Here is a 20,405-nt window from a genome sequence, read left to right on the forward strand (position 1 = left end):
CTCTACCACTTGAGCCACAGCGCCACTTCCGGCTTTTTTTTCTTTTTTCTTATGTGGTGCTGAGGAATCGAACCCAGGGCCTCAGGCATGCAAGGCAAGCGCTCTACCACTGAGCCAACTTCCCAGCTCTATGTCTTGAATCTTAAGCTTTATCTGAGGAGCTAGAAGAGGTTTTCTTCCATTCTATGGGTTATCTCTTAATTCTGATCAGTTTCCTTTTCTATCTTGAAGTACTTGAATTTGATATGATCCCATCATCAATTCTTGCCTTTTTTTACCTGAGCAATTGGAGTCCTGTTCAAACAGGCATTGCTTCTAGGTTTTTCTCTGTGTGTCCTCCTCGCTGTTTCTAAGTTTGGGGTCTTATATTTAGGCCTATAATCCATTTTGAATTATTTTTTTGTGCAGGATATACTGATGTAACTATAACCTCTCTGTACAGTATTTTTACAATAAAAAAAAACATAAAAAAGATAGTGGCAGAGCTTCAGTCTTCTATAAGTGGATATACAGAATTCCCAACACCATTTGTTGAAGATTGTCTTTTCTCCAATATATGCCTTTTGCTCCTTTTTTGGAAGTCAGATGGCTATAGCTGTGTAGGTTTTGTGAATTTCTACTCTACTCCATTGGTCTATGAATCTCTCTTTATGCCAATACCATGCTGTTTGCCACTATGGATCTGAAGTATTTTGGTAGCACTAGCATTGCTCATTTTGCTCAGTATTGGTCTATCTAGCTGTGGTCTTTTATGCTTCCATATAACTTTTAGGATTGATTTTTCCATTTGTGTGAAAAAATGACATTGGAGTTTTTAATGGAACTTACATTGCATTGGTAAATTTCTTTCAGAAGTTTAAGTGTTTTTCCCAGCATGAATTCTGCCAATTCATGAACATGGGAAGTCTTTCTATCTTCTGGCATCTTCTTCAAGGTTTTATAATTTTCAACGTAGAGCTCTTTCACTCTCTTTTTTAGGTTTATGGAAATGGTTCTGCCTGAAACAGAAGTGCATCATCACACTGTAATATGGTTTTCATGAGGAAATATTTCCAAGGGGACACTGGATTAGGGACAAGGAAATGCCAGAATACATCCATCTAAGCCCCAAATTATAAAGCCTATAAAATACATACAGCTAAAAACATACATACAACTATCAGATGGAGTCCATCCCAGTTCCCATAAGCCACAGAGCCACATCACAGCATTTACTGCCTCCTCTCCATGACTATTCCAAGCACCTCCACACTTTGCTCTGTGCTCTGAGACAAATCACTCCCTGCTTCTGAGTCTCATTTCTCCTCTTCCTAAAGAAAAGAAGCATGAACTAAGGGTCCTGTATAATCTGTTATAATCTATTCTTCTACTCCATGGAATTTCATTATCTCCTAGTAACCATATTTGCTCTTCATACTTTAATTCTTGGGGAGTCTGGGGACTCTTGAGTTTTTTAAATACCATGTCCAAATGCCAAGAGGAACTCTTTGGACACATAGTCCTGGTGACTCATGGACTACGGTTGAAGGCCTACTGTTTGCTGAATGGACCTTCAGAATGGCCTAGAGTCAAGGGAGAATTTTGTCTTTCAGGAGATTCTAGCAACATCTATAGACATTTTGGGCTGCCACAACTTGGGGTGAAGGGTTTCTCAAAAATCAGTATAAACCAATAATGTTGTTAAACATTAGATGTGTGGGACAGCCATCAACAACCAAGAACTATTAGGCCCTGAGGTTAAAAAACCACTGTGGATTCACAGCTAGCTCCCAACACCCTAGAGTTGTCACAGTGGTAATAGTTATATCACAGAAATTGGCACACTCTGTAAATCTAGGCAACTTAATTCTGAGAAGGTAATTGTGAAATGTTGGTCAGTTCTCATCGCTGTGTGGCCATACATAGGAATTCTAACATCTGATGTAACCAGATTCCAAAGTGCTTTCAGCAAAGGTCATGCTGGAAGAGATGATTTTACTAATGGTTGAAAAGCCTGACCTTATAATATTCTATGGCAAAGATGAAGGAACATGGTTTGAAGGATACCACGGACAGAGATTTAAAGACTCTCATGGCTTGTTTTGTTTGCATTGTTTTTAATATAGCCTGCTTCCTCCTAAAAATAATTTCAGGGAGAGAGCAAATGAAAGGGTAACATTGTCCAAAAAGACATGTACTCTTTACCTGGCTTGTATAAACTGTAACCCCTCTGTACATCACTTGAATCATAACAATTTTAAAGTTTTTTTAAGAAACTTAAATGTAAGAGGACAATGAAAAAACAAAAGTCTTGTTTATTAAATAAATAAGTTTATGGAATAAAGAAGTTGATATATCTAATTTGGGAACTTCGACATGTAAAAATAAAAATCAACACCTCGCATGTGTGTAAAACCTAAGGTCAGTGTTCTGTACCTGGCCTGACCAGCTGTGCGATGCTTTTCCTGGTGGGGCCTGGAGGCCAGCAAAGCTAACTGTACGCAGATGAGGAAATGATGGCTCTCCTCTGGCCTTCCAGGGCTCTGTACCAAAAACAGATGGCCTACACAAACTCAAGGCACATTGAGGCTTACCTCCTTTCCCAATTTTTCTCTTGATGGCTCTCTTGATATTTCCCTGTGGTTGTTATGGCAAAATCTGGCACTGGAATTGCTCTGGAAACAAATAAGAAATATGGAACTGTTTGTGGAGAGAAGTTCAAGACCCTATGCACACTTAGTTTGGGTTATAAATGCTCATAGTAAAACAAAGCATTGACTCATGAAACCCAAAACAAACAGAAGAATGTTTTAATCCCCATTCAAAGACTCTTTCTTTGTTGCAGAGGTGACCAGCGAGACAGCTATTTGTTCTTATAAACAAGGTCACCACAATGAACTAATAGTGGAGTGCTGACCAATGGGATACTGATCACCTTGTGCCAAGATACACTCTGCCTTCAGTATGTTTGATTTCTGGAGCTCAAAGTGCTAACTCCACCCAGAAGAAATTTTCCCATTGCAAGAGTTGGTTGTTTTGTCCAACCTCACTGAAGAGAAGCCAGGACTACAGCCGGTTACACTCTGACACCAACAGGCTGGAAAAGCTTACGAGCACATGGAGGCCTCTGACACACCTCGGACTCACATGTACCAGTCATCTCTTTGGTTTGGTCCAGCTTTTTCTAAGGCCTCTACATCTGACAGCTCTACCTTCCATTGAGCTCAGCCGCATCCAACTAGAATATTTCAATATTGTAGTACTCCTTTTCAGTTTTCCCATCTCCCTCCAAGATGGCCCCAGGGGAAGAGTTGACCTCATGACGGCTGGAAAGAGCAGGAAGGGCCTTGCTCCAACTATTCATATATGCAGAGGTCCTTGTACCTTTCTCCAGCTCCTCTAGTTTTCACCCACCCTAGAAGTTCAGTTGACTGGCCAACATATGCTGGGTGTTATCTTGGCATAGCCAGAGCTTGGCTAACTCAACTCCCTTAAGAATTACTGTTCTCCTGGTATCTTACCCTGTTCCCCATTTAGTCTCCATCTTGGGCAGTTCCAATCTGGCAACCCCTATGTAATCTCATCAGCCAGCACTGCTCATGATACAGCACACTTGCTTTAGGAGCTTGAGTGTAACTTCTAGATCTTTCTTCTAGCAGGGCTAGCAGCCTCTACACTAAAGATGGCTTATTGCATAAGCTACTTGTCATCCTGAATCTACAAGTGATCCCCTGCGAGACATACCCCTTGGAAATTGTCTGCACCCACCAGACAATAAACACCTCAATGGTAAACATAAATATTATTTACCTGGTTATTATTACATAATCATACAATTAGAACTAATGGAATTAATAAAGATCATTATTATCCTCTGAACACATTAATGTGGATTCTAGTACTCGTGGATACTCAATACATTTCCAGCTGAGTCCATAATCTGATTCGACTGTTTTCATTTCAAAACTGTAAACCTAACTCTGCAATCTAGATAGATTGGAAGAAGGAATATGGGAACCTCAAAGAGCTGCAGAGAAAGCATAGCCAACAGGCTATTGCAAGCAGATGGGGTAGAGAGGTGCTCTTCATTCACTTGAATGGTCTAGTGGTTAGGATAAAATACAAACTAAGAATTAAAGTTGTCCACAACCAAGAATTCAGATATTGCTAGTCTTGTCATCCCTAGACCCAGACTGCTAATTGGCTTCCACATAGTTTGAGCCTTCTTTCACCTTCCAAAGACATTCTTGTCATCCAGTCACTGAGTCTTGGCAGTGCAGAGGACACACTGAACCATTTGAGTTCAGTCTAGCAATGGCCATGAACAAGATGCCGGGATCTCTGTGCTTCAGGTTGAAGTACTCGTCACCAAATTGCTCCCCATACATGGACTTGCCACAGGGGCCATTAAGAGAGAGAAGTCACCACCTGAACACACAAATTCTGGTAGGAGCCCTTTGAAATGTTTTCTCTCTAATGCTCAGACACTGGAAATTTCCACTGTCTTTTTGTTGTTGTTGTTGTTGTTATTGTTGGTGGTGGTGGTCATGAGGCTTGAACTCTGGGCCTGGGAGCTATCCCTCAGCTCTTCAGCTCAAGACAAGTGCCCAGTTGAGCCACAGCACCACTTCCAGTTTTCTGTTTATTGGAGATAAGAATCTCACAGAGGGGCTGGGGGCTTAGCCCAGCGGAAGGGCACCCGCCCGACGCATGCAAGGCCCTGGGTTCAGTCCTCAGCCCTGGGGAAAAAAAAAAGAATCTCACAGAATTTCCTACCCAGGCTGGCTTTGAGCTACAATCCTCAGATCTCAGCCTCCTGAGTAGATAGAATGACCAGGCGTGAGCCACCAGCACCTGGCTTCCACTGTTTTTGAAACTTTGCCTGAAAGCAGATGAAAAGCAGTTAGCCTAAAGGCTCACCATCAAAGCTGGTATTGAAGAATACAGGGGGGTTGATCATAGCTGGGGGCAGGCAGCTCCAGGGGACAGGGGCTCTGCAAAGCTAGTCCATGATTTTCAGTCTAGAGTCCCATAAGGATGGGGCCAGTGTTTAACTTGCTAATCATTGTATCTATGCAATGGCCTTCTCAAAAATGATAGGTGCACTGGGTGCCAGTGGCTCATGCCTGTAATCCTAGCTACCCAGGAGCTGAGATCTGAGGATCAAAGTTCAAAGCCAGCCTGGGCAGAAGGACCGTGAGACTCTTATCTCCAATAAACCACCAGAAAACCGGAAGTGGCACTGTGGCTCAAGTGGTAGAGCACTATCCTTGAGCTGAGGAGCTGAGGGACAGCGCCCAGGCCCAGAGTTCAAGCCCCACGATGGACAAAAAATAGGTGTAAAAAAGGGCTGGAGGTATGGTTCTGCAGTAGCGCATCTATCTAGCAAGCATAAGGCCCTGAATTTAAATCCCAGTGGAGGAAGAAGAAAGAAGAGAAGGAGGAAGGGGAAGTGGAGGAAGAAGGGGAAGAAGATGAGGAAGAAGGGAGGAGGAAGGCAAGAAAAAGAAAGAAAGAAAGAGAGAGAGAGGGGGGACAGAGGGAGGGAGAGAAGGAGGGAGGGAAGAAAGAGTAGGTAAGTTGAAACCTTGAAGGGAATAAGGCAATATCCAGGGCCCATGCAGTAGGAAGAAGTTAAGTAGCAGCAGAGGAGAAGCTTTGAAGCATAGAACGTCTTGTGAGGTAGAAGCATTGGAGTATCCCAGAAAGATAAAAGGTGCCAGGGTGTGTCCCATAATGGTGGAACTCATTCTCTATTCTTTTTTTTTAATTTTATTTTATTTGTGAACATACTGTACAGAGGGGTTACAATTACATGGGCAGGATAATGCGTACATTTCTTACCAAGCATTGCAGCCTCCTCCTTTGTTTACCCTTCACATCCCTTCCCAGCCTCCTCCCTCCCCCCCAATCCCAATCCTTCTCCTTCCCCCTCCTTCCCCCCCCCCACAGACGTTGTAAAGCTCGTTTTGGACATGACAACTTGTACTTCTCATTGTTGCAACAGGTCCTTAAACAACTGGTTTTTCCCCATCTCCTCCACAAGTTATACTGACATCAAATATAGTGAAAGCAGGGGTTATACTGTGGGGGAGGGACATACAAAGCAACAAAGAGATAATCTTATAAATGCATTAGAAACACATGCATGAAAGAAAAAACATTAAAATACATCTCTAAGGGTTCATTTTCCTGACATCACATTATCTGACCTTTTCCGATTGACTCATACATATACTAGTTATTGCAATAAGGGAAACCATGGGACCTATGTTTCTTTGGGCCTGGCTTACTTCACTTAATATAATTTTTTCCAAGTTTTTCCATTCCTAACAAATGGGGCAATGCTCATTCTCTATTCTTCAAGACACTTAAAATCCATCTTCCTTTCTGCAACTATCTCCAAACAATTGTAATGTTTAGAGAATCATGTGGTACTTTTAGGGGTTAACTTGAGTGGGCAAAGAATATCCACATAGTTGGCACAGCATTGCTTCTGATATATCTATGAGAGTTGGGCCAGGTAAGGATGATCACTCTCATCTAATGTACGTGGGTAACATCCAGTGGGCACAAAGAAGGTCCAATTAGAACACAAAGGTAGAAGAAAGGTAAAATTTTCTCTCTTGAGGAGCTGGGAGACACCTCTTCTCCTGCCCTCTGATGCCAGAATTCCAACTTCTCAGGCCTTTGAACTTGAGTTAAGAGTTTCACCATTGGCTCCCATTTTTCCTCAGTCCTTTGAAAAACGGCCTGAACAACACGGTTGGCTTCCCTGGTTCTCTTGCTTGCAGATTCCATCCCACAGGATTTCAAACTCTAAAATCTCATGAGCCAATTCTCATAATAAATCCCCTCAGCTGTCTGTCATCTGCCTCCCCATCTCCTATTATTTTGGACTAATTACTAAAAGAAAAAAACGTGAATGAAAACAATATTGCTCAGTACCTTTCCTGACACAACAGAAGTAATTAGAATTTATATGAGTATTTATTTATAAAGTTTCTTTTTTCCCAAGTACTGAAGTTTGAACCAGGAGCTTGCGCTTCCTCAGTAGGCACTAATCTACTTAAACCCTCTACCTGGTTTCCACCATTCTATTTTGTTAACAAAAAGTAGAGGACTTTTGACTGGTATGTCAGCACACTGCTCAGACTTTGTAAGGAATGTCATTACCAGTGTTAAAAGGCTTACCTTTCCCAAGGAACAGAGGGTGCAGCAAGGGTAGATGTGGGCTGTTCAGCTCAGAGATCTTCCATCTGACTCCTCAGGAGATTCTGGACCAATAAGTACAAGCATTGCTACATACATGCTTCAGGACTTTTACAGAACTTCAGGTAATCATAGCTAGAGAAGAAGAGAGGCTGAAGAGCTGCTACTGCTGACTTCTATCCATTCCCAAAATTTGGGATGAATCCAGCAAGGTTTTCAGGCAGAGGGCTGGGGTGCAGGTCTTCTCTCTTCTACTGGAACTGCCCAATGGGGAGTGTCCATCAAACCTGGAAGTAGCCAGAAGTCTCTTTCCACAGTCCTACTCCAAGTTTTCTGGTAACCAGGTGCCCACCGCTACTAACTGGGCTTTCATTTCACGAGCAGTATGTTTGAGTTCCATATCTTCCTGTATAGAAATGCTAACAAGGACTCATCTCCAAAAATATAGGCACCTGTGAGGGTGGGCCCTGGAAAGAGAGAACAGAGGAGCCCAGAAACAGGGAGGGCCCTGGTCTCCTCTGGCTGTACCCTTTGCATGGGTCTAAGGGTGGGGGAGACACAGAATGTGCCCACTTGGCACATGCATCTCATCTTCTAGATCATGCCTTGTGCATCAGAACTGTGGGATTCTCTGTCCACCTGGTCTCAAGATGATGTCTAGAACCTTCCCCAGGTCTCTTCTGTCTAGGGCAGACCATACTCCAAGATGTGCTCTTCTAAGCCCAAGAAGTCAACTCAAGTTGGCTGTCTGCAGGAAGACAGCTTGGATGTTCAAACTGAGGTATCCACATGAATACTTACACTGACCCTCGAGACATGAGACAGATCCCAGGGTCTGAGCCTGAGCCATCACCCTTCTGCCTGGTTCTCTGGGAGCCTACCAACTCTGACTTTACAGTCTTCAACATAGGCACATTTGCCTTTAGCTGTTTATCAGCAACATTTATAACTTACAAACATTTAGACATAATATATGACCCACAGTTTTCACACTTTCCACAAAAGTTATAGGAGGGTTTAGGGAAAGAAAAAAATAAGGAAGAGATAGGAGAGTGGATCAAAAGGGACAAATTGTTTCTTTGCTATGTGGTGCTTACAACAGTGCTTTTCAACAGTCAGTCCTTTAGTAGTTGTTGATGGAGAAAGGAAGGAGGAACAGAGGGAGGGAGGGATTTGTGTTAAGCTTTTTATACTTTCAGAAGTCACAGAAACAGACGCCTCAATCACTCCACCCGTGTGTGCTTAGACAAGTTATTCCTCAGCAGTGAGGAAAAGTGGAAGCTATGCTTGTCACACAGCAAGAACAAGTGATTATTAACAATATCATGTTATTCTCCTCATAAGTACTGTTCATGATATATGCCACCTTCAGGAACCTATTTACTTGGTAAGTCATATGCTGTACATGTTTGTTTCAGTCTCCGAAAGACAGAGAACTATTTCATGATCCCAAATTTAGCCCCAGCAACATTGCCAAAGGCCCCCTCCCACCTCAGTACCTGCTGCTTGTGCCCTCCTGTACACTTGCCACATCTGTAGTCAGCAGCCTGACTGCCAAGTGCTGGCACCAGCATGCCTGCCCATGAGGACACCTGCAACCCTCTAGAACCTCCTTTGTCATTTGCCTGGCAGGATAGCCTTCAACCAGTGGCAGTGGGTAGAATACTCCAGCCCTCTCATTTCTAGGGAAAGAGAACTGTGAGGTGCATGTTCTGCTCTGGATCTCAGCTGGACCACTTTCTAGGTACCCTCGATGATACCTGGCTTGATGGGAAACGCTGTACTGCTACATGAATCGACACGGATGCGGCCATGCCTCAAAGGTCCATGTTCCTTGCAGGTGCTGTGTTCTGGGCCTTTCTACGCACTGGATATTCTACAACTGATCCCCACATACTTCTTCAACAACTTTTTCCACAAACATTCCCTGAGAAACATGAAGATTCTATAAAACCAAATCCAACAACAATGTCACCTCACAAACTAATAATATTCATTATCTCTGCTCTTTCCCACAATGGATGTCATGAGAATTCGAATCTGATGCTTCTACTCACATACAAAGCCAGAAAACACCATAGGTTTGTTGTTGTTGTTGTTGTAAATTTTCTCAAATGTTTTGAGTGTGGTAACCATGACTACTCAAAGTGCATCCAACAGGGTATTTGCTCCCAAGTGCTTTTGTACTTGGCAGTGACCTCGAGACTTGACAAATATGTTGTCTCCATGTTTTTATTTATTATCTCATAATCCTTTGGGTGGTGACACACTCTGAGATTATAACAAATATATTAAGATTCCAATATGAGTGGAATGTAACAAAAAAGATGACCTAGATCTCGGGTAGGTGAAAGCCAACCCAAACAGTGGCTCAAGTGGGCAGCTGTTTGCAGTTAGGCCTAATTAACAAGTTTTAAACACAGCATTGCTGGGGCCTCTTTGAAGTGAGCTGCTGCACGAAGGTTTTGCTTGAAAGGGGTTTCCTGATGGGAACCAGTCAAAATCCACAGCTGAACAGCTTAACTTCCTATTTTGACTTAAGTGCCATGTAGAGTTCACAATTTTAAATCACTTTCCTCGTTCTGTGTATAAATATTTCAAACATCTGGGAAGGCATCTTTGCTGAAAAGGACATTTGTGAAACCAGGCAGGAGGAGAACAGGCAGCAGGGCTTTGCCTTCTGCTGAACTGCCAGTCTCTATGAAAATGCAAATTATAAACACTTTCTGTAGTCACTAAAGCATAGAAAAGCATCGTCTACTCTGAAATTAAAGCTGCATCAGGGCAAGGATTTTTAGTTGATCGTGACATCTCTGATGCCTAGGACCTAGACTGGGGTATAATGCATCAGTTGAATGAATGAATTAATTAATTAATTAATTGTAATTTACCAAATAAGTACACAATGCATGACTGAAGCAATAAAATGAACAAATTATATGCATATGCTTGGTAAAACCCAAGCCAAATTCCCTAACCCATGTAAGTATGAGTAACACAAAACATATCTACACAGAGAAAAAGGAAAATTTATCTTTATTGTCCTATTTATTTTTCTAGAGTGCCTATCTGGGGATTATTTGATATTTAAAACTTAGCCTTGTTATGTAACTCTGAAAAAAGGGATGCCAGATGTGGCAGAATGCACCTAGCAGGTGCCTGACACACAACACATATTTGGGGAAAGAGCAAAAAAGTAAAAAAAAAAAAAAAAAAAACTACATAATGCTTGTTTCCATAGTTCCTGGTCAGAAATATGACATCTCAGTATTCCGCTCCTGTGTATTTCCTAAGTCCTTATTAGTAAATAAATACTGGGCCCAGTCCACAGAGAGTTTTGGGAGAACCAAGGTCATCCTCTTCCAGTCCTCATCGCTGAAGTAGAAAAGCTAATGGTTTTGTTGCAAGTGAAACTAAATATCTAGAAAAGGCTTTGCAACCTGATAGGTTGCCAGTTACAGTGCAGATTCATTGCTCCCAACCCCAAAAGCTTCCTTGGGCCTTGGTTTCCACCTAAGATTCTGCATCTTGACTACCACCTTGTGATTCTAATTTAGGTGATAAACTACTACAAGACAGTGGGGTTGAAGAAAAGCACTCTGAAAGGTGACAAATCTTCATCTCTAGATGAAGGATGATTAGTGGCATTCTGGGTATACTTCAGGGTAGCATTCTCTGAACAAGATTTTGGCTTGCTTTTATACCTACCTGACTAGGGTAGGTGGTTTTCCCAGGGTGAGGCATGTCCATTGCACTTGGAGTAGGATGATCCTTGCAATTTTCTCCAAATGTGGGATATTCCACTTCATAATGTGTGGTCATGGGGGTGGAGACTGTATTCACACTCTGCTCTGGGGAAGGGGAGAGACCTTAGCTTACTTTAATTCAAAAGAGAAAGCTGGGGGCTGGGAAGGTGGCTCAGTGGTAGAGCGCTTGCCTTGCATGCCTGAGGCCCTGGGTTCGATTCCCCAGCACCACATAAGAAAAAAGCTGGAAGTGGCGCTGTGGCTCAAGTGGTAGAGTGCTAGCCTTGAGCTGAAGAGCTGAGGGACAGCGCCCAGGCCCAAAGTTCAGGACCCAAAAACAAAAAACAAAAGAGAAAGCTGTAACATATTCTCTTTTCTGTGATAATAGGTCTCTGTTTCTGTCTCTGTCTGTCTGTCTATCTGTGTATCTGTCTGTCTGTCTCTCTCTCTCTCTCTCTCTCTCTCTCACACACACACACAATATGCAACAATCTGAGGGCTGTAGCTTCTCAAAAGCAAAAGGTTCACTATAAAGAAAGGGTTTTTGAGTAGGAAATTTTTCCTTAAAGAGTTTACAGCTTGCAAAGTTTTGTAGAAATACAAAAGAAGATAGCTAGAAAATGGTGGTTGGAAATATTGATGCTAAAGAAAATAGTAAGGGACAGTAGCTCTGCAGGTGAAATCACCATGGGACAAGGCCTCAGGATAGAAGGGAGGCCCTGAAGCAGTGCTGGCCTCTGCTGAAGTACTGAGATGGCAAGTTCCTGCCCCTGCTGATTTACAGACTTGTAATGTCTCTGTGCACACAATAGCAGGTTTCAGAGTCAATGGTGTACGCCTAGCAGACAACCTGGAAACCTGGAAAACCCAAGACAAATGGTCTGTTAACATTAAGGAACTTGGTGGTTTAAATCCTCAGTATATCACGCCAGCATGAAAGGATTTCTCTGTAAACAGAGAAGCAAGGACCACACTGCCTTATATCAAGGCCTTTTCAGCTTGTTTTAAAGGGGGCATTATTTTCCAGTGGGCATGTGGTTTCTCTACAATGTCTCTCTCTCTGTCTCTGTCTCTCTCTCTGTCTCTCTCTGTGTGTCTCTCTCTCACACACACACACACTCATGTATAGAAATGGCAGGTTCTTAAGTAATAAACAGCTAAGGCTTTTTGTTACACTTGGGAAACCTTAAAGCGGATATAGATGATCTGCAACTCATACAGTGCACACTGAGAGATTTCACTGTCTGAAGAAGCTGGCATTTCCCTTCCCTCCAACTTCCTGCCCTGCAACCATTAAGCTATTTGCTTTTTGATGTCTCTGAATTAACAAAGGTACTTGCATTTCTGTTGTTGTTGTTTACTTAGCATCAAATATATTTTTAAAATTCCAAGAGGGAAGTTTGTATAAGCATTTGACATCAAGTATATAACATATATTAGGTTCAAATCTAGTTCTGTTGACTCCTAACTATTAACGCGTCTTTATGACTACCATGGAATGAGCATGGGAGGGTTGATCCAGTGGTCAGTACAGCTGTTTTGTGCTGTGCTGACAGTCCTATACGAGTCCACTTTTCAAAATAATTGAAGTAATTAACATAATAAAGAGAAAAGGTTTATTTTTGCTCATCATTCTGGAGTTTCCAGTCCATGGTCTGTTGTACCTGTTACTTTGAGCCTGTGGAGAGAGTATGTTATGGTGAGAACACATGATAGAGTAAAACCCGTGTCTAGGAACCAGGGAAAAGGAGAGAATGGGTCCTGGGTTCTAGGATCCTCTTCTGCAGGATTCTCTCAATGACCTAGGATCATCCTCCAGGCCTCACAGCCTGAAGGTTCAACAACCTCCCAATAGCACAACCCTAGGGACCAAGCCTTTAACACACGGGCCTTTGGGACATTGAAGATATACACCACAGCATTTCACCCCTGGCTCCCAAAAGTTCATACCCATCTTACTATGTAAAATACATCTAGTCTATTCTCAAGAGTCCCCAAAGATTTAACTACTTTAGCATTGTCCAAAATCTCCCCTGAGATTCAAGGCCAACTCATTTGTCAACCTCACCAGGAAAAAAAAATGGAGGAAAGATAGAGGAAACAAAGAAAACTTATGTATTTCTAATACACCACGGTAGGACAGGCACAGGGTACACATTCCTATTCCAAAAGGAAGGGACAGGAAAGTAGGAAGGAGCAATTGGCCCAAAGCAACACTGAAGCCCAACAGGGAATCTATTGAATCCTGACTCTGTATTCCAGCATATGGGACACATAGCAGCAGGAGGTGACTTCTCAAGGTCTTGGTTAGCCTCATCCCTGCCGTTTTGTTGGTTACAGCTCATATGGCCTCTCTTGGGCGGGTGCCTTAAGGTCCCTTGATGGGTGTTGAATATCATTAGCACTACTGCTCTCCTGAGCTCTCTACTGCAACTTTGGCCTTGTGACCATAACTTCATGCATTGCCAACCAAGTACTACCTGCAGGGACTGTGACCCTGCCACAAGCTACCTGCTCTCACAGGACTTCCTTTGAAATCTCAGTGGAAGCCTCCATGACCTCATAACTCGTGCAACCTTTCGTGCCTGCACTACATGAATGACATCAAGGTTTGGTACTAGCATGAGCCATACCCAGGCTCCACCTGACCTACGTCTACAGCATGCCCTGTGTGTCTGGGGCCTGACCAAGGGAAACATCCTTAAGTGGTCCTGGGAGGACAGGGCTGTTTTTGAAACCAATTCTTGCCTGGAAAGTCTCCCACACAGGCTTGCATTTCTACATCTCTAAGTCTGTGACAGAGGCTCCCTCCTCAAAAAAACAAAAAACAAAAAAACAAAACCATACTGTGTCTTTCTCACTACTGCATATTCAGCCAGGAAAAGTGGGTAGGCTGGGATGGGGAATATTCATTATCTCCTTACTCAAGGGCTCAGGATTGCATGGAAAAGAGAAAAAGAAAGTTCCCCCCAACAGTGAAATGCTTGCTCAGGTCATCCTCATTCATATCACCTGCACTCACAGCGGACTGCCCAGATCTTGTCACGTGGCCAAACCATGTGTTGTTGGGTAACTACAACAACAAGGAGACTAATAAGTGAAGCCCTTCTCTGTGCCTAGAAGTTGACGCTGTGCCTTATGTTCCTGAAAGAATCTGGAGCAGGCTTTTCCATGTGCTCATAACGTACAATGTGATTTTAATTCACCAAAAAATAAGGACTTTCAGCATTCACTAAATTCATGCTAAGTGTAGCAAGACTTTCTAATACCTTCACACACAGAAACGAAGTTCCATCTCCACTAGAGGAATGGAGTTTGGGCATCTAAGCAATGTGGCCACGTGGGAGTTTCAACTGCCTGTAAGCTGGTGTTCCTAGCGTAGATAGCAGTGGGTCTGATCACAATTGGTAATATAGCCCAACAAGGCTTAGTGACAAGTCTGGGTCTGGTCTTGGTCAAACTGTTTGGACAGCCATCCTTGAAGGTGTTTAAAAAAACAAAAAATGTTTTCTAACCATTTTTTTTCAGTTCAGTAGGCCATCATTCACCTACTAGAATGGATTAGACTAAAAAGACTGACAAGCTCAAATGTTGGTGAGAACCACTAGAACTCTTGTGCATTGCTAGTGAAAGTGTAGACTGGCGAATCCCTTCAGAAAACTGGTGTCCGAATGTAATTCTACTCCTGGGTATATATTTAAGACAAATCAATGCATATGTCCACACACAAAAAAAGAATTATTCAAGAATGTTCATGGTAACATTAGTCATACCAGTTCAGATTTGTACCATGTGTTTCTTTGCTCTGAGAGGAGTGACTTCTCAGGACATAGTCTTCTCATGTGGAATCCAGGAGCACAAGGCAGCTTAGGAAACTTGCCATGCCTGCTGAAGTCTCATGTAGAACTGACACACAATTGCTTCTGTCCTCTTTCTATTGGCCAATGCAAGACACATGGCAAAGCATTTGCTGAATATTTACTACAGGCCTGACTTCTCATGAATTCTAATCTTCATAACAATGCAGTAAGGTGGCCACAATGACTATCCCCTTTATTGTAAGCAGTCTCTCAAAGATGACAAGACCAGTGAATGCCTAGGATTTGAATGTAGAGAATGTAATTCTGAGGCCTCTCACACTGAACCAGGAGATAGAAAAGCCCAGAGTGTGCCTTCATTTCACAGTGCAGCCAGTGCCAATATCTGTGAAATACATCGGGGCTTACCCAAGTAACTTAACTAGCCTCCAATTTCTTCTTGTATAAAATGACAGTTCAGTTAGATTGGTCTTTAATCTCATTTCCAGGTATAAATTTAATATCAAGACTCTGGGAACTTGGTGGCACATTTAGCACACACCTGGCAACAGCTGCAGGTGAACTCTGTGTGATCTGACTTCAGCATGAGCAGCCATATCCTTGCAGGGCCTCATGAAATGGTGAAATACTTCTATAGAGAATAGATAGCAATCTAATTTCTGCTTTCAAATACTGAAGCTTGCTTTCTGTATAATCCTAAAAGCTCTAGAATAAAGCAAATCATTATAAAAAAATTCCTCTGTTAATGCAAGCTTTTTCTTCAGTTTGTGGCTGTACATTACAGTTCCCATGGAAGCACTGTTACTGTTGCTAGCATCTGAGTTTTACCCTCTGCATGCTGTACCTTCACCATGGGAAAGTGTGGAGTGAGTTGATGACTGGGAGAGCTGTCTCTAGGTATTCACAGACAAATCCATTCCCCAAAGAGCAAGATCAAGTGCTGCAATTAGCTCGCATCTATTGTGAACTAGAAATAACTTTCTATCATTTTCTGAGGATTTTTAATAAATATACTTCTCTAATCTCCTCAGATGGATTTACAGACTTAGAAAAAAGATGACTTGTACTGGTTTGCTTCTCTCTGATCTCTTATGAGTACTGTTTTTGTAATGGGTGGATGGACAAATGAATGAATGGGTGTGGATTAGACGTATATGAATAAAGGTGCAGACAGGCAGATGGATGTGCAAATGAATGGATAGACAAGTAGGTTAACACATCCAGGCAAATACATGTACACACATAATTTATTTTAAATATTTTGAAGTAAATTATAATGTGAACAATATTTTAAACTCCAATAGACTTGACCTCTAATGTGTATGTAGGGGAGGGGTTCTAGATTGTGAATTTTAATTTTCTGTGAATGAGAAAGGTACCTCTAGTATGGGACTTTTTGATGCTGAGATTCCTTGGGACACTGACTATGAGGCATCTCATCATCGTATATATTTGGGAATGAAGCCATATGGAGACAACAGCCAGATTCCTCTCTTCCCCTACTTCCTTCTCAGATTAGTGCTGGTTGATGTGAGGAGTCGGTCCTGATAAATATGAGGTTTCCATTCATAGTCTGACCTGAACGACTAACTTCAGTGTTCTGCGTCTGTGTGTGCCCATGAGAACAACTTGTAGAGCCCCTGGAGTATTCTCAGGGAATGAGGTCATCAGCTATTCCTCCAAGCTGTCAGACACAGAACTTGTATAGGGAAGGAAAGTGTGGTGACATCATTAGTTGCTGCCCCATCTTCCTTGCTAGCAAAACCCTGACTGTCCAGGCTGCAAGAAACAAACTTTTACATCCATTACTTCATTTAGTCCTGCCAACAATGTGGGATGAGATCATGGAGTTACTCTCATCACTGATATTTTTATAAGTGCAGAAACCCAGATTAAGAACTAGTCTATGCAAAACATCAAAAGAACTAGAACCAGAACCAATTCAAGATTCTTTATCCACAAGTTGACAAACCACGGTCCATAAGCCAAATTCATGGTTAGCAAACTATGAATAATTTCTGTATTCTTAAATAGCTGAAAAAGGCATTGAAAGAATAATATTTTGTGGCACATGGATATCATGTGAAATCCACATTTTAACGTCCATGAGTATGAGCCATGCTCATTTATTAACATATTCTCATGTTTGCCCCAATGCTATGATTACAAGTTGGGTAGTTATGACCAACTAGATGGCTACAAAGCCCAAAATATCTACTTTCTGGTCTTTATATAAAAGGTCTGCAGCCCCCGGTTTTAGTCCTACTATGTCCGCTCAGAAAGTCTCATTTCCATAGAGTGATTATGATAGCATAGTTTACATCCCAATATGGTGACCTGATGTTTAGTTGACTGTTTTCTTTTTTTATCCTCTATGACCTACTGACAGAAGCATAATCTCCAGACTACGCAGATAGAAGCAGTCTTGACTGTTAATCAGTCTAGCTTGAATTCTTCCCTTAGTAAACACTAGAACACATCTGTTTCAAACAACATTTTGATGAAACTCAATGAGTTTTCTTTACAGAAAACTCTGACTTCCTATTCAGACCACACTGAAGTAGTGTTTTCTTCTCTGAGATTTGTCATCAGAGAAATGTAAATGAATCATGCTAAATCTGGTGCAAAACCTGGAAAAGAACTTCTACCGAGATTATGGGCTACCATATTATGCAAACCAAGATTATGTAAACCAAACAAAGCACAAAAAAATAAATCACTTCATTTCTTATTTGTTTTCTAGTTCTGATCTTTGTAACACAATATTTAGTGAATAAAGTATTTCACTGGATGAGAATATATATTAGACATTTAATACATGCTTTGTGCTCATTAAAAATTAGTTCAAGATAGGCACCAGTGGCTCATGCCTATAATACCGGCTATCAGAAGACTGAGATTTGAGGCTTGTGGTTCAAAGCCAGCCTGGGCAGGAAAGTTCATCAGACTGTTATCTCCAAGTAACCACCAGAAAGCTAGAAGTTGAGCTGAGGCTTGGGTGGTAACGTACAAGCCTTAAGCAAAATAGTTAAGGGACAGTGCCCAGGCCCTAAGTTCAAGCTCCAGAACTGGCATGAAAAAAATTATTTCAAGTCTGGAGATGTAGCTTGGTGGCAGAACATTTGGTCTATCCCGGCACTGAGAAGCAAATAGATAACTTAATTGAACCTGAATGTGCATGAACCATAAGAAAAGTATTTTAAAATCACTTAATTGTTAATAAGGGGGGAAAATTGTCAGGCCCTGGTGACTCACACCTGTAATCCTGGCTATTCAGGAGGCTGAGGTCTGAGGATTGAAGTTGGAAGCCAGCCCAAGCAGGCAAGCATATGAGACTCTTATTTCCAATTAACCAGCAGAAAGCCCAAAGTGGAGCTGTAGTTCAAGTGGTAGAGCACCAAACTTGAGTAAAAAAGATAAGGGATAGCACTTAGGTCCCAAGTTCAAGCCCTAGGACCGGCACCCTACACATAAATTCTCTCTTTCTTTCTCTCTCTCCCTCTCTCTCTCTCTCTCTCTCTCTCATACACACACACACACACACACACACACACACACACACATCATCATCATCATCATCATCATCGTCATTATCATCATCTTTAGCATTTAGTCAGTAATCTACTGAAAATGAAGAATCAATGTTTTCACATTTTTGTGGATATGGTTCACGGCATTTCATAGATTCCCCCAATCCTTCTTGAGAGACCCAATGCCAGCATTATTCCAGAGCAAGCTAACATGGCTCTGTCCCAATGTACAAATCATTGCCATGTTGTAGAACAGAAATAGCCTGCTGGTCTTTAATAGTTTTAAATTGAAATTACCCTCACTCCACTGTCATCATCACATTGTGAGCATGGATTCTCCAAGATACAGTTCTTTTTTTTTTTTAATTTCAGAACCTTAGTTCCCTAATGTCACCTAGAGAATCCAACATTTTGAGTTTATCGCATCCCCTGCTGTCTTGGTCCATGAGAATCACTACACTCAGACAGCTACGTGAAAGAGTAAAGAAATAAACACAAAAAGCTGTGATAATTCCAGTGGCTTTCAAGCATCACACAAGAGGAAAAGTTGTTGAATCAAAAGAGAACATATTTGGCCTGGAAGCATAGCTTTAAGAGGTCAGAGGGGCTGGAAAGTTGGCTCAGTGGTAGAGCGCTTGCCTTGCATGCTTGAGGCCCTGGGTTCGATTCTTCAGCACCACATAAGCAAAAAGAAAAAAGCTGAAAGTGGCTCTGTGGCTCAAGTGGTAGAGCACTAGCCTTGAGCTGAAGACCTTTTATGCTGAGAAAAGCGTAAGGGTCTGAGTTGAAGTCTCAGTATCACAAAAAGAAAACTGGACAGACTCAGAAGTAAAATCTCCCAAAATGTATAAGTTAAAGGCTGAATCTAATAAGCCCCACTATCCAAATGAAAAGACATGGTACACTGTATACCTGTTTAAACAATAATGGCTGAAAATGTTCTTTTTTTCCCACATAAAAGCTTTATTTTAATGATTGCTCATTCTCTGAAGCAATTGATAAGAACCTGTAATTGTGTTACCAGGGAAGCAAAGGTTTCTCATGGAGTAAGAGAATCATTTATCACCAAAAATACCTTTTGCACTTGTTGAAAGGTGGTGCGTGTGTGTATACTCTAGCCAAGTAATTACATTAAGTTTTAATTATTTCAGTCTTTAAGATTACATTGTGCATACCACATTAAATATAAGGTTAGACCAGAATGAGTAAAACACACAATGCAAGCTATGACTTTTTAGGGCATCTTCATCCCTTCTCTTCTTTCCTTCATTTTCTAGAAATCTATGTGACAGATATTAAGAAAGCAAAAAAATGAAAGATGTGGGCCCTTTCAGAACAATGTAATACACTCACATCATATTCATGCAATCAAGTCACACTCAATGATTACAGTATTTACAAAAGGTAAGAAGGCAAAACAACGATGCCCGATAAACAATGGGGCACGGGAGCCCAAGTGCACGACTAGGAAGTAATCACCTGAACATATTTGCTCACTGCAGAAATGTTATGATAGTTCAGCATTGATACTTTTGGACCAGTGTACAAGATGTATCAATTATCCCTAATGATTTTGCATCACAACCACAAAATCTGAGGGGCATACAGCAAGCATTTATTGCTCATCTCTCCTGAGTGGCCAGTGAGGCAACTCTTGAGGAAACTCTTGATGGTTACTGTACTGGCTTCCATGTCTGGGATGGCAGGAGGCGGTGGAAGAGGGCATGGGTCAGCTAGCTCTGTTTACTTTACTGTTCCATAGCCAGGCACCAGGCATGCTTTCATTGCAATACCAAAGGTTGGAAAAAGCAGATAAGGCACAAAAGCCTCCTGGGTTTTGCCTCAACACTGGTATGCCCTCACTACCATGGCTTCTATCTGCCTAAAACACCAGTTCAGATTCATAGGAGGGGAGAAGAGATACAAATCACTTCAGTGAGAATAACTGTAGTCACAAATCAAAAAATGCAGATAAAAAGGATGACGAATTAGGCTACATCATTTTATTTTACCAACAAACACTTCCAGAACAGTCTCTAGTAACTTTCACCCAAGTTTAGCCTACTTTTTTCCCACAAGAATTAATTTTTACAGTTTAGATTACAAGAGAAATAAACTAA

General features: G+C 41.7%; 1 protein-coding gene across 1 annotated transcript in view; it reads right to left on the bottom strand.

The window, feature by feature from the left end:
• The window catches only part of LOC105987308 (lys-63-specific deubiquitinase BRCC36-like), a 30,057-nt gene that overhangs the window by 3,962 nt on the left and 5,690 nt on the right, over nucleotides 1-20,405 (bottom strand). The window contains exons 2-4 of the mRNA XM_013018521.1: nucleotides 10,900-11,042; nucleotides 7,993-8,117; nucleotides 2,574-2,654 (exon numbers count right to left, since the gene is read on the bottom strand). Coding sequence (XP_012873975.1) covers nucleotides 2,574-2,654; nucleotides 7,993-8,117; nucleotides 10,900-11,042 — 349 coding nt within the window. The remainder of the gene's footprint in view (nucleotides 1-2,573; nucleotides 2,655-7,992; nucleotides 8,118-10,899; nucleotides 11,043-20,405) is intronic.

The sequence above is a fragment of the Dipodomys ordii genome, unplaced genomic scaffold, assembly GCF_000151885.1.
Source record: "Dipodomys ordii isolate 6190 unplaced genomic scaffold, Dord_2.0 Scaffold41, whole genome shotgun sequence".
Lineage (NCBI taxonomy): Eukaryota > Metazoa > Chordata > Mammalia > Rodentia > Heteromyidae > Dipodomys > Dipodomys ordii.